This window comes from Sinocyclocheilus grahami, unplaced genomic scaffold, assembly GCF_001515645.1.
Source record: "Sinocyclocheilus grahami isolate Dianchi unplaced genomic scaffold, SAMN03320097.WGS_v1.1 scaffold255.1, whole genome shotgun sequence".
NCBI lineage: Eukaryota > Metazoa > Chordata > Actinopteri > Cypriniformes > Cyprinidae > Sinocyclocheilus > Sinocyclocheilus grahami.
Window position 1 is genome coordinate 1,515,441 of NW_015505434.1, and position 13,573 is coordinate 1,529,013.

General features: G+C 38.4%; 1 protein-coding gene across 1 annotated transcript in view; it reads right to left on the minus strand.

Annotated features, from left to right (window-relative positions):
- LOC107598765 (GRB2-associated-binding protein 1-like) overlaps positions 1-13,573 on the minus strand; it is a 73,974-nt gene extending 60,401 nt beyond the window's left edge. The window contains exons 1-2 of the mRNA XM_016290200.1: positions 13,103-13,573; positions 12,893-13,014 (exon numbers count right to left, since the gene is read on the minus strand). Coding sequence (XP_016145686.1) covers positions 12,893-12,964 — 72 coding nt within the window. The 5' untranslated portion in view covers positions 12,965-13,014; positions 13,103-13,573. The remainder of the gene's footprint in view (positions 1-12,892; positions 13,015-13,102) is intronic.

The window sequence follows — 13,573 nt, forward strand, 5'->3', positions numbered from 1 at the left end:
GCTCCTCCTCAATGCATCCTATAAATGTTGCCATATGTTTTGCACACACTAACCCTTTTCTTCATTAGTAACATGCAATTATATAAGAGGTGTTGAATTTTATCTTTAGCTCCTTGCATTCTTTCTTATCATGTAGACAACAGATTAAGTAAAACATGAATATGCAATATAGCACATATATTTAGCAAAATGCTCTTCTTTAATTGTTTTTTTCCCCTAGCTGACTAATGAGCTTATGAACGCCGAATAGTTATTCTGTGGTAAACGATTGTTACGTGGCATTGTTTACAAGCTTTACACATTTTATGCAGTTTGAAACATTGAAAGAGCGCTTACATGAGACATTTCAGATATTTTGATGTCCATTCATGTTTATTTCATACTATAGTAGCAAAGAGAAAGATATGATGGTTTCACAAGCCCCTTGAATTGAGGCGCTAAAGCAATCACTCATGCCACATTAAAGAGTGCCAAAACAGTTTTATTTTTTAATTTCGTTATGAATTTGGCAGAATTTTAAAGCTGATACTTTGTTTATTAAATGGTAACAAATCACAAAACTTATTCTGATTACTGGACGGTAATAGAGGTCGACCGATTTGGGTTTTTCACTGGCCGGTGCAGATGCCGATATTTAGAAATCAGGGCAGCCGATGGCCGATATATGATGCCGATTTTTTGGCCGATATGTTTGGTTGACTTTCTTTTTTTTTTCCCCCAATCATCTCATAAAAGTGAGTTTGAGCAAATGATTATTGCAGGGTACAAGATAGTAATAATAGTAGTAGCCACATTTAGAGTAATAATACATGGCTCAAAACTTAAGCACCTTCTCAAAACAGTTCTAAAGCATGCTTTTTATTTATGTTATATTTACAGAATGCAAATTAATTCTCTGCCAGCAAGAGGTGCTTTGGGAGCTGGAGATATAGCGGTTTCCCCGGTAATGGCTGTAATCAAATAAGCACTGTGCTCCCAAACACTACTTTATCAGGCATTACAGGAAAGACGAAATGAAAATGACATCGAAGCTTTTCTGAAGACTGTCGGTTCTTTTCAAAGATACATTCATATAAAAACACCCACGCTGCATTTTAATTTTGAAAAGTGAAGCGCTCATTTTATTCAACGAAGTATAAGCCTTTTGGAAAATCTATTTGTGGCAGTCAGTTCTGATATTGTGACGAGCCGCCACAAATAACTCAATGTATAGGAAACACTGGACACTGCTATAAGTCAAATGGCCATAGTGACCACAAAAATAAAATATATTCACTTAAAGTGGGAACAATGTCTTTTCCAATGTCAGAACTTTATACAGTCACAAAGAATTGTTTATTACACATAATCTGTGCCAGTATCACGGACCATAGCTATATCAGCATCACTTGGCCATTGAGTGTAGTTTGGGCTCCTCCTCAATGCATCCTATAAATGTTGCCATATGTTTTGCACACACTAACCCTTTTCTTCATTAGTAACATGCAATTATATAAGAGGTGTTGAATTTTATCTTTAGCTCCTTGCATTCTTTCTTATCATGAAGCCAACAGGTCAAGTAAAAATATGAACAGCCTATGCAATATAGTGCATATATATAGCAAAATGCTCCTCTTAATATTTATTTTTTTCTAGTTTACTAATGAGCTTATGGACACTGAATGGTTATTCTGAAGTAAATGTATTGTTACGTGGCATTGCTTACAAGCTTTACATGTTTTCCGCAGTTTGAAACACTGAATGAGCGATTACATGAGACATTTCAGTAAGTTGTACTGTATCTTATAATATACCTTTTGGTGTCCATTCATGTTTATTTCATACTATAGTAGCAAAGAGAAAGATATGATGGTTTCACAAGCCCCTTGAATTGAGGCGCTAAAGCAATCACTCATGCCACATTAAAGAGTGCCAAAACAGTTTTATTTTTTAATTTCGTTATGAATTTGGCAGAATTTTAAAGCTGATACTTTGTTTATTAAATGGTAACAAATCACAAAACTTATTCTGATTACTGGACGGTAATAGAGGTCGACCGATTTGGGTTTTTCACTGGCCGGTGCAGATGCCGATATTTAGAAATCAGGGCAGCCGATGGCCGATATATGATGCCGATTTTTTGGCCGATATGTTTGGTTGACTTTCTTTTTTTTTTCCCCCAATCATCTCATAAAAGTGAGTTTGAGCAAATGATTATTGCAGGGTACAAGATAGTAATAATAGTAGTAGCCACATTTAGAGTAATAATACATGGCTCAAAACTTAAGCACCTTCTCAAAACAGTTCTAAAGCATGCTTTTTATTTATGTTATATTTACAGAATGCAAATTAATTCTCTGCCAGCAAGAGGTGCTTTGGGAGCTGGAGATATAGCGGTTTCCCCGGTAATGGCTGTAATCAAATAAGCACTGTGCTCCCAAACACTACTTTATCAGGCATTACAGGAAAGACGAAATGAAAATGACATCGAAGCTTTTCTGAAGACTGTCGGTTCTTTTCAAAGATACATTCATATAAAAACACCCACGCTGCATTTTAATTTTGAAAAGTGAAGCGCTCATTTTATTCAACGAAGTATAAGCCTTTTGGAAAATCTATTTGTGGCAGTCAGTTCTCATTTTTAATTTATTTCAGTGTTTTTTTCTCCCCTCTTGTTATTTGGAATTGTAGACCAAATCAAATGTCATCACCGGCCAACTTGGACATTTCATCTATAATGCAATAATTTCATTACTAACTTTCAAAAAAAAAACAAAAAAAAAGTTTTCCTCAGAATACACAACTGCCATAACTCGCAATGTAGAGGGTTGACTTGTCAATTCTTTGTAATCATTTGAGAAATTTACAAGCACTTTTAGAGTAAAAATAGTTTAATTTAGTTAATTTTTAATTTATTTCAGTGTTTTTTTCTCCCCTCTTGTTATTTGGAATTGTAGACCAAATCAAATGTCATCACCGGCCAACTTGGGCATTTCATCTATAATGCAATAATTTCATTACTAACTTTCAAAAAAAAAACAAAAAAAAAGTTTTCCTCAGAATACACAACTGCAATGAAAAGAAAATGCTTTTTGTTTCCAGATTATCTAAATTCGACATCTACCGGCAGGGGGTACCTGGACCATGCTAACACTGACCACTCAGTCCAGACACTGTTTCCAGACTAGTTTCTATTCAGTGTGTATTTGCATTTCCCCAGGCCAAACTTAACATACAACTGTCACCCTCATGGTCAGGCACAATAATAAAGAATGTTTGCTTGCTGTGAGGCTATTTAATGCAACGTCAAATGCAATGCACCAAAAGAGAAATCATCTTTGATGTGACAAGGCAGAAAAGCTTCTGTTACTAAACATACCATTCTTTTGGCAAATTATGTGTAACATCATTATGCATTTCTATGATCTATTATGTATGCACATCATAAGTGTGTCAAAGAAACAACATCTGTTTTGCAAGTCATTCAAAACAAAAGCTAATTCCAAATGAGCAGTTTCAGTTTTGGTTTTCAGTCCAGTGTGTCCAGAATTTTCAGTTTCAGCCAAGAATATTCATTTTGGTCCATCACTATTGAAAAGCTATATTGGGCAGAAGTGAAGCACATTAATATTGCAAAAGTTTTTTTCTTATTTGTTACAGTTAATAATTGATAACAGAGGTAATCTGTCAGCGCTCTCAGCGCTGACAGAACTACTCTGGACACAAATGACCAGTCGGGGTTGGGAGAGAGACCAGCAAAAAGAGGGGGAGGGGAAGAAAGAGTGAGACAGAGAAAACAAATGAGCAAAAATGTCTGCACCAGCACCTAGCTAAGCCGATAACCCCGGCCACAAACACTGTTTGTTTCTGTTCTCTGTGCATGTTGGTTTCAGCACAAAGTTGTGTGATTATGTTTCCCCCACCCAAGCAGATTTTATAAATCCAGACTAAAGGAAATAATTCAACCACTAAGTAAAGAACTACTCTTTTGTTTTTTTTCTGTGCACCCCACTGAATTCAGACCAGCAAGCTTTTAAAATGCAACTGCATGCTCGTATGCAGTTAGCAAGGGCAGTCATTGCATGGCATGGCTAATGGCTTGCCAGCTAACTGTGCTTTTTAAATGCCTAGAGAGTGCCGAGTTACAGTAAAACAGAAAGGTGGAATATGTTCTTGATTAGATAGATTGAGCTTCACAAGTCTCTAGATTCCTGCATTTTTTTTCCCTCTGGCTCTCTTTCTCTGTTTTGCGCCAACCTCTCAATCTTCCTTGATGCTTATTGCACTGTGGAAAGATGCTATGTATTTCCAACCATAAATAATAATTTCACAATCTCAGAAAAAGGCTACTGCACAGCAGAAGTGAAAAAAGCAACCTTATTTGTTACAGTTAATAATTGATAGCAGCGCTGAACTACTCTGGACACAAATGACCAGTCGGGGTTGGGAGAGAGACCAGCAAAAAGAGGGGGAGGGGAAGAAAGAGTGAGACAGAGAAAACAAATGAGCAAAAATGTCTGCACCAGCACCTAGCTAAGCCAATAACCCCGGCCACAAACACTGTTTGTTTCTGTTCTCTGTGCATGTTGGTTTCAGCACAAAGTTGTGTGATTATGTTTCCCCCACCCAAGCAGATTTTATAAATCCAGACTAAAGGAAATAATTCAACCACTAAGTAAAGAACTACTCTTTTGTTTTTTTTCTGTGCACCCCACTGAATTCAGACCAGCAAGCTTTTAAAATGCAACTGCATGCTCGTATGCAGTTAGCAAGGGCAGTCATTGCATGGCATGGCTAATGGCTTGCCAGCTAACTGTGCTTTTTAAATGCCTAGAGAGTGCCGAGTTACAGTAAAACAGAAAGGTGGAATATGTTCTTGATTAGATAGATTGAGCTTCACAAGTCTCTAGATTCCTGCATTTTTTTTCCCTCTGGCTCTCTTTCTCTGTTTTGCGCCAACCTCTCAATCTTCCTTGATGCTTATTGCACTGTGGAAAGATGCTATGTATTTCCAACCATAAATAATAATTTCACAATCTCAGAAAAAGGCTACTGCACAGCAGAAGTGAAAAAAGCAACACTAAACACAGAGGTGCACGTTATTGTCAGTGGGACATATTTTAGTCGATACCACTGTCATACTTGAACGCTTCTTGAAAGAGGTCGATAAGCAGTTTTCTGTCCCTGTGTGGGCATTTACTATTGAAACAGGAAGTTTGGGCAGGACATAGACTAGCTTTTTTTTTGTTTTGCAATATATTTTATTTATCAACACCGGTTAATAGAGGATTACTGTATATTTCATTTAAAAGGGTATCTACGCATAGTTAAAGATCCAATATATTTGTTATGTGTATTTATGTATTTTTACATGTGGACAAGCTTTTAAAGTATTCACTACTCAAAGTCAACCCTTAAAAATCATTTTAATAAGATTAGTTTGATTTAGCAAATCTCACAAAGAAAATCCATTTTCATACTGTACATTATAATGTTGTGATGCCTAGATTCACCTGTAGCATTTAAATGACTGATTTTAGTTTTCAGCATTTTATTTTTAATTTATTTATGCAAACTTGTATCTAATTTTAATATTAATATTGCTTATCAGTCATAACATGAAAATTAACTGGCTTATTGGTATTGGCCAGAATGGTATTACTGCATCCCTACATTTTTAATTACCCAATAGGTTAAATTTACATGAACAATGAATGGCTACTAGATGAAGGGGGAGGGACATTCTGATTTTGAAGAACATTTGATTGGTTTTAATTCGATTAAATTTGCTTATCTGTTAAAAGTGAATTTTGTAAATATTTTGGGATACACTCAATAACAGTTTACACACAAATGGACCATAAAAAATACAAATATACATAAGCAAACATAATCCAGATGAGCTCCATGTAAGAAATCACATGAAATCAGATGAAATGGTCTCAATAGCAGAAGTGAACATTAACACTCCAGGCTTCAATGCGAGTTGCCACATTACTGTACTGAACCGTACATGTGTTCCCAACTTCATTTGGCTCTTTCGCGATTAGTCTCACCAAGCATTATGTGAAGGGTGTGAAAGAAGTAGTTTACAAAGAAGAGAGGATGAGGCCAAATGGAAAATGCTAAAGACACTAAAAAAAAAAGAGCCGACAGGGATATTTTTAACTGACGTAATAGTCCAGTTTGAGGAATATGGTGTGGCTATTGTGGGGAGTAATAACTCATGATCTTCTGATGACAAAAGTCACATGTCTCACACAGACATGCCTAAAAAAACACACTTTTTAAACTTGGGTAGCTCCTTTTATTATACTACTGCTATAATAGTTACCTGTCTGAGAAGACCCTTAGCAAAGCACTGCTCTTTGAGCCATCAAGAATATTCCCTGCAAACAGTTGAGTCAAATTATCTGCTCTGCTCTTGAACTGTTTCCAAACGGTCAAAAACACATCAGACTTTTGACCCTATGCTGCTTAAAGCTTTGCGGCGCTAGAGAATTCAGAGAACATGCAATGAATTTTTTTCAGAAAAATCAGCTGATCTACTGTTTTCTTTTTGTCCTTACAATGGTATGATTTAGAATATAAAATGCAAAGACTTATCGTGAGAAGCTAGACACCACCTCAGATCTTTCATATAATGAAACAAAGTGCTATTGTCTCATTTCCACTGTTATGATTTCATAACATGTTCAAAAGCATTCCAATTTCCAACTGGTTCAAATGCAAATGATAGTCATCTTTTTAATTATAAAATAACAGTGTATCCCGTTTGTAGGCTGCAGGTTGCATGTCTTTTCTAATTTTTCAGAGGTGTTTCAATCATGAGTAGGACATAAGCAACCTAAAAGTATCTTTAAAGGGGTCATAGGATGCCCATTTTCCACAAGTTGATATGATTCTTTAGGGTCTTAATGAAAAGTCTGTAACATAGTTTGGTTAAAATTCCTAAATTTTAGTGTAAAAAACACCTTTCTTACCCTGTCAAAAACAGCTCTTTCAGATCAAGCCATTTTTGTAGAATTTTCCTTTAAATGTTAATGAGCTATGCTGACCCCGCCCCTCTCTTCCAAGCTGCTCTCAGAGAGACTGTTTACTTTAGCCGCATTCATCGTGAAACTTGCTAATTAGCACATTATTAGGAAAGGCGATTTGCAAAGATTCATTACAAAACATTATACTCACTTCTTCTGTAGCTGAGGCTGGATCATGAATGATTAGCGCGAACATAGACGCATTTATGTAGATCTGGGGCGCATTCCCTTCAGAAACAATGTAATCCACTACAGTTCAGCGGCTCAGATGTCGGGAGTAAATGACGACTGCTATGTTCATTAGAGCCCGACCGATATGGGTTTTTCAGGGCCGATGCCGATATTAGGGAGTTAAAATTCTTTGTGTATATTATAGTACAATACCAGTCAAAGGTTTGGACACTTTCCCATTCGTGTGTCCTAACACTTGACTGGTACTATATATAGAATACAGTATATACATAAACAGAATATATATAACACATTTTTTGTAATGATCACTCAAATGTCCTGTTCTCATTGAAGACATGCGATGCAGTCCTAAAGAGTCTCTCACTGTCGGTGCTTGTAATGATTTTTGCGTCTTTCTCCGACGGTTTAAATGCTTCCACACTGCTGACGTGTGTTCTGCGTAATAAAGAGTGCGCACCTCTCACTCTGCGCTGGTTGCTATTTGCTCGCGTCATATCATTGTTCGGTACAATTTATTCGGTCTTTTCTCTTATTATTTTCGAACACCGAAATAACTTTGTTTTGCTATTTTCGGCCGAATAATTTCAGTTGCCGAACATTCGGTGCATCCCTAACATGCATGAGACAATATATGAACACACTGTAGGTGTGAGAGATTATTCTATTATCGCTTATTCGGTTCGGTTGCCGAACATTCGGTGCATCCCTTCACGCCCCCGCGCACTTTAATGCCCTTTGAATGTAACATGTACGTTCCCTTGGAACTGGAATCATGGTGGAATTTCATGTGAAGTCCACTTCGCAGGGCACTTATGTTCGAATAAGACAACGCTTGAATGCTGCTGCCTGAACAAGTCCTTACTGAAGTGAAAGTGTTGACTGGTGTCACTATCTCACGAACGCGCCGGCGGATCTCCACCAAATTCGGGGATCCCTTCAGCTCGAGGAGGCCTCTCGAACGCCACCCTCCGCGCATCGGTAGCCCCCCGGGATCGCTTGATCGGTCGGCGAATTGGTCTCATTCGAAAGCGGGCCTCTAGACGTACACTTGATTCGCGTTCGAGAGGGTTCCTCGAGCTGAAGGGATCCCCCGAATTTGGTGCGGATTCGCGCGCCATTACAGAGATTTGGACGTTCAAAGTTTGAATGGTTTTCCATAGACTTAAGATTTAAAGCGTTTCATCCAGGTCGCCAGTAGCAAACAATGGAGCACGCTCTGCTGGACAAACTAAGTAATTACACCATTTAAAGCATTTTATCTGCGTTATATGTTCTGTAAAAAAAAAATTAATATCGGTGGCATATTCGGCGATACTGATATATCGGCGACAGGCTCATATCGGTCGATAATATCGGCAAAACGATATATCGGTCGGGCTCTAATGTTCATTATTACATCCAACAACAGAACACCTCAATCGCTTAGGAGTCATTCTTGTCTACATCTGCTCCAGCGGTGAAACAATGGCGGACTGACGACAGCTCACTCAGGGAGGGTCTAAGGTAAGACACCAGTCCAGTCTGTGCTGAAACACTACTGTCAATCAATCTATCGTGGGAGGGGCCTGTCTGTGTGACGTCACACAGACAGGCCATCGGTAGCCCCCCGGGATCGCTTGATCGGTCGGCGAATTGGTCTCATTCGAAAGCGGGCCTCTAGACGTACACTTGATTCGCGTTCGAGAGGGTTCCTCGAGCTGAAGGGATCCCCCGAATTTGGTGCGGATTCGCGCGCCATTACAGAGATTTGGACGTTCAAAGTTTGAATGGTTTTCCATAGACTTAAGATTTAAAGCGTTTCATCCAGGTCGCCAGTAGCAAACAATGGAGCACGCTCTGCTGGACAAACTAAGTAATTACACCATTTAAAGCATTTTATCTGCGTTATATGTTCTGTAAAAAAAAAATTAATATCGGTGGCATATTCGGCGATACTGATATATCGGCGACAGGCTCATATCGGTCGATAATATCGGCAAAACGATATATCGGTCGGGCTCTAATGTTCATTATTACATCCAACAACAGAACACCTCAATCGCTTAGGAGTCATTCTTGTCTACATCTGCTCCAGCGGTGAAACAATGGCGGACTGACGACAGCTCACTCAGGGAGGGTCTAAGGTAAGACACCAGTCCAGTCTGTGCTGAAACACTACTGTCAATCAATCTATCGTGGGAGGGGCCTGTCTGTGTGACGTCACACAGACAGGCATCGGAGATCGGCTCCATTTGAGAAAGGGGAAAACATTTAACATGATTTAAAAAAAAAAAAAAACACTGGGTGGATTTTTATCATTATAGTGTGGTTGTGTACACAGACTGCCAACACACATTTCAGTTCAAACAACTTGTAAAAGTGCATGTAGCATCCTATGACCCCTTTAAAGACCCAAGAAGAGATCGCTTTAATATAGACACAAAAGGACACCGAATGAGGGTTAATAAACAATGGAATTTGAATGACAAACACTATACTGTTCAAACGTTTGGAGTCAGCAAGATCTTTTTAATGTTTTTGAAGTAGTCTCTTATGTCTGCCAAGGCTGCATTTATGTAATAAAAATACAGTTATAAAATTAATATTGTTAAATAATATAATTTAAAAAAAAACGTTTTCTATTGTGATGTATTTTAAACTGTAATTTATTTCTGTGACACAAAGCGGAATTCTCATTAGTGTCACATGATCACTCTAATTCTGATTTGGTGCTCAAGAAACATTTCTTCCTCAATTTCTTAAAAAAAAAAAAAAAAAAAAAAAAAAAAACCTTACCAATCTCAAACTTTTGAATGGTAGTGTACATTTTTGGAGGATGTCTACGAATGACATGAAGAAGTCATCACTGGACGTCTAAAGCAGATAAAAATTATTACAGGGTTATAGTTTCTCTGTGCAGTCACAGCATAAGAAATTGCTAAATGTATCTAAAATTAGAGCTCATGTTGATCAATGTACAGCTGGTCAAAAACAGATATAGAATCACTAATAGGCCTGTAGACCTGGCATGGGGCTCGTTTTGAGGAGGAGTATAGCAGCCACTCGGCTCCAATAAAAACAGTCTGGTCCTAATCAGCCACATGTGATACATTGAGACCACTCCACCTTCATGCACCGTGGTGTAAAAAAACATTTTCCCCCAAATTTTTAAAAAAAAAAAAAAAAAAAAAAAAAAAAACCTTACCAATCTCAAACTTTTGAATGGTAGTGTACATTTTTGGAGGATGTCTACGAATGACATGAAGAAGTCATCACTGGACGTCTAAAGCAGATAAAAATTATTACAGGGTTATAGTTTCTCTGTGCAGTCACAGCATAAGAAATTGCTAAATGTATCTAAAATTAGAGCTCATGTTGATCAATGTACAGCTGGTCAAAAACAGATATAGAATCACTAATAGGCCTGTAGACCTGGCATGGGGCTCGTTTTGAGGAGGAGTATAGCAGCCACTCGGCTCCAATAAAAACAGTCTGGTCCTAATCAGCCACATGTGATACATTGAGACCACTCCACCTTCATGCACCAGAAAACAGGCTGAGAATGAAGACCAATGTTGAGGACGGCACATTAAAACTACTGTAAACCTAGACTATAAACTTACTGCAACAAGAAAGGAGGGATAAAAGGAATCAAGTTTCTCATCTCACTCTAAAAACCAACTACAAAGGCTTTTCTCCACAATCACTTTGCTTAAATATGTCTCAAGCAAAAGCAAATCAACAACTTACTTGTGAGAACATTCTGTTACAACACAGCACTTGTTCTTGCTTGGATCTAATCTTATTATAGCATTGTGTGGATGAGCTCAGAAATCATTTTAATTAGATTTGGAGGCATGAAATATTGTTCATCGCATTCAACAGACTACCGTTTACTCTGGAAGCTCAAAGCATGTGAAATCGCAATGGCAAAATATGCCAAAGATCCCACTTTTGCAAAATACTTGGCTGTTTGAGTCTAAACCGTGTTGCCGATTGTACAATGAGATAAAACATGAATTCAATAGCAATGTTCCTAGCAGAGCTTCACCAGATTAAAGGAATCCAATAAAAAAAAAAAGCATCACATGAGCCTGAAGGAGATTTCTAACATGTTAGGTTAGGGCTCGATAGCGGGCAGAGCTATAAGTGAGTGATTTCATTACAGATTATTGGTATATATTACCACTAAGAGGAAGGGAAGACCCCATGGTACACATACAATGTGTGAATGACTAAATGCACCGAGTCATCCAGTGCAGACAGAATGGAAAGTTAAGTGTTCAGTTGTCTTAGCAACTAAAGTAGCAGCAAACAAAGGCGTTTTCGTAAGATTTGGTGAAAAATTCTAAAAACCTTGAATTCTCTGAAAATGTAACGTGACAATATATTTAATACCAAACTAAGGAAAACATCAACAACAAAAAAATGCACAGATCAAGGAGCCAGCTGTCAATGTAATGATCATTGGTGCAAGCAGTGCAATTGACACAATTAAATTGAATCTATGATTAGTTTCATCTACCTGTACCAGCACTGTTTTCTGCAACCTTGATGCATATAAACAATAGCTTTTGGCTTGAATCACTTAAAAGGTTGCCAAAACTTCAAAAAGAGCCATGCCTTCTGTAAACAAATCGTGTGCACACATTACTGTCACAGTCTCTTGCATAAAAGAATGTTGCTTGCTAACAACTTTTGCATGAGTAAACAGAACATAAACATGTTTAGATTTAGATGTATGATCGTGGTGTCTGCAGGTCAAGCCACATTCCATTAAAACAATAAGCATCACTAAGGTTTATGCATAGCTGGCTCTTATCGTTCCCAACGGTACCAGACAATTTGGACAACTTTGTTTTGTTCTCTTTTGTCTATGTTTCCCCATCTCATACTCCATCCACTTATGAACATTCTTAAGATTCAATTCCAAAGATGTTTTGCATGTTATTGGTGGCTAGCTGCTGCACCTCCCTGACCAGACTACCACAAGTTTTCAGTCTGCAACCTGCCTGCCAATGGCTGTGACCGTCCTGTGTTCTGTTTGCGCATGTAACTATTTATATGTAGGCCTAGTTTTATGTTTACACCCTAACGACAAGCTAAAAGTGCTATACATAAAGTAAACATGATTTTTTACTATTCTTACCTAGGTCAATTATGTCATGTGATGTCAACATGGCGCCGCCCATGAGGGAGCGACCCACTCCATGTAGAAGAATACAGCCTTTTCTAGAAAACTGGCATGTGAGAGTCTCACAGTGTGCATTATTCAGCGTTATTTCTCAAAAAATAATAATAATAAACGCTCTTAGTTTGCGTGTGAATGTTTAAAAAAAAAATACTCCGTGTACCTTTAATAAACAAACAAAAAAAGTTCTCTCTTAACACTGGCAGGTGTGTCCTACAGAACAGATCAAGACGCCACAAATAAGGATTTTGCACATGCGAATTTCACAATTGCAGTGCTCTGAACACAAAGACGGCGTCCACACTCGCATATTTTTGAGGAACTGATCCCGTTTTCAAACTATTCCTGAATCGGCAGCATTTCAGAACGAAAAAGCCTTAACCGGAAGATCGCGAGCAGTGATTGACCTGCGGTTGTTGGAAAGCGCACTGTACATTTGCATGAATCTGGCTCCAACAGTCCTGCGGTTACAACACTGCCAGTGCATTTTGAATGAGATGTAAACGTTACTTACATAACGCCGTAACTTTTTTTCAGGGGGAGACTTTCTGAGCCACCCCGAACACACCACTTCTCCTCCGCTCATTTTCTTCTAACCTTCCAGGAAAATACGCGCTTTGGGTTTCGTGTTTCAACCTGCAACATATGAAACCAAAGTCCCAAAACATGAGGTGGAAGTAGCGCCCAAGTGTTTTCAGTGCGTGTATCAAAACAACATGAATACCGTCTCTCCTGGTTTCCAGCAGAGCTACACGGCTCTTCAAACTCTTCTGGATGAAGTCCTCTCCTCTGATATATCAAACACAGTGTGTCTAAACACAGCAATATCCGTCTGTAGTTGAGCCCCCTTTTAGTTTACACACTTTGTCGGAGTAAATCATCCGCTGTTTCGGGTTTTTTCCCCCAAGCTGAAATGCAACGAGGCAGCGAGTGATAGCTACTCGCCAAGTTCGGCGTAGTGAAAGCTTTGATTTTTACTTTATTTCAAAGTAAACCAAAACAGTTTCCTTGAAAATATATACAGTTTTTCCTTATTTTTCCAAAACATTATGGTCGCATTGGCACTGTAGTGCTTTTTGAACTAGAAATCCGTCCCGATCGTCGACCTTCCCTCCAGTTTCACTCCCCACGGCTCCTTGCTGTTGCTGATTGACAAGCATAAACGACGATACTTTCCCTAAACTCAGCCTCTTCT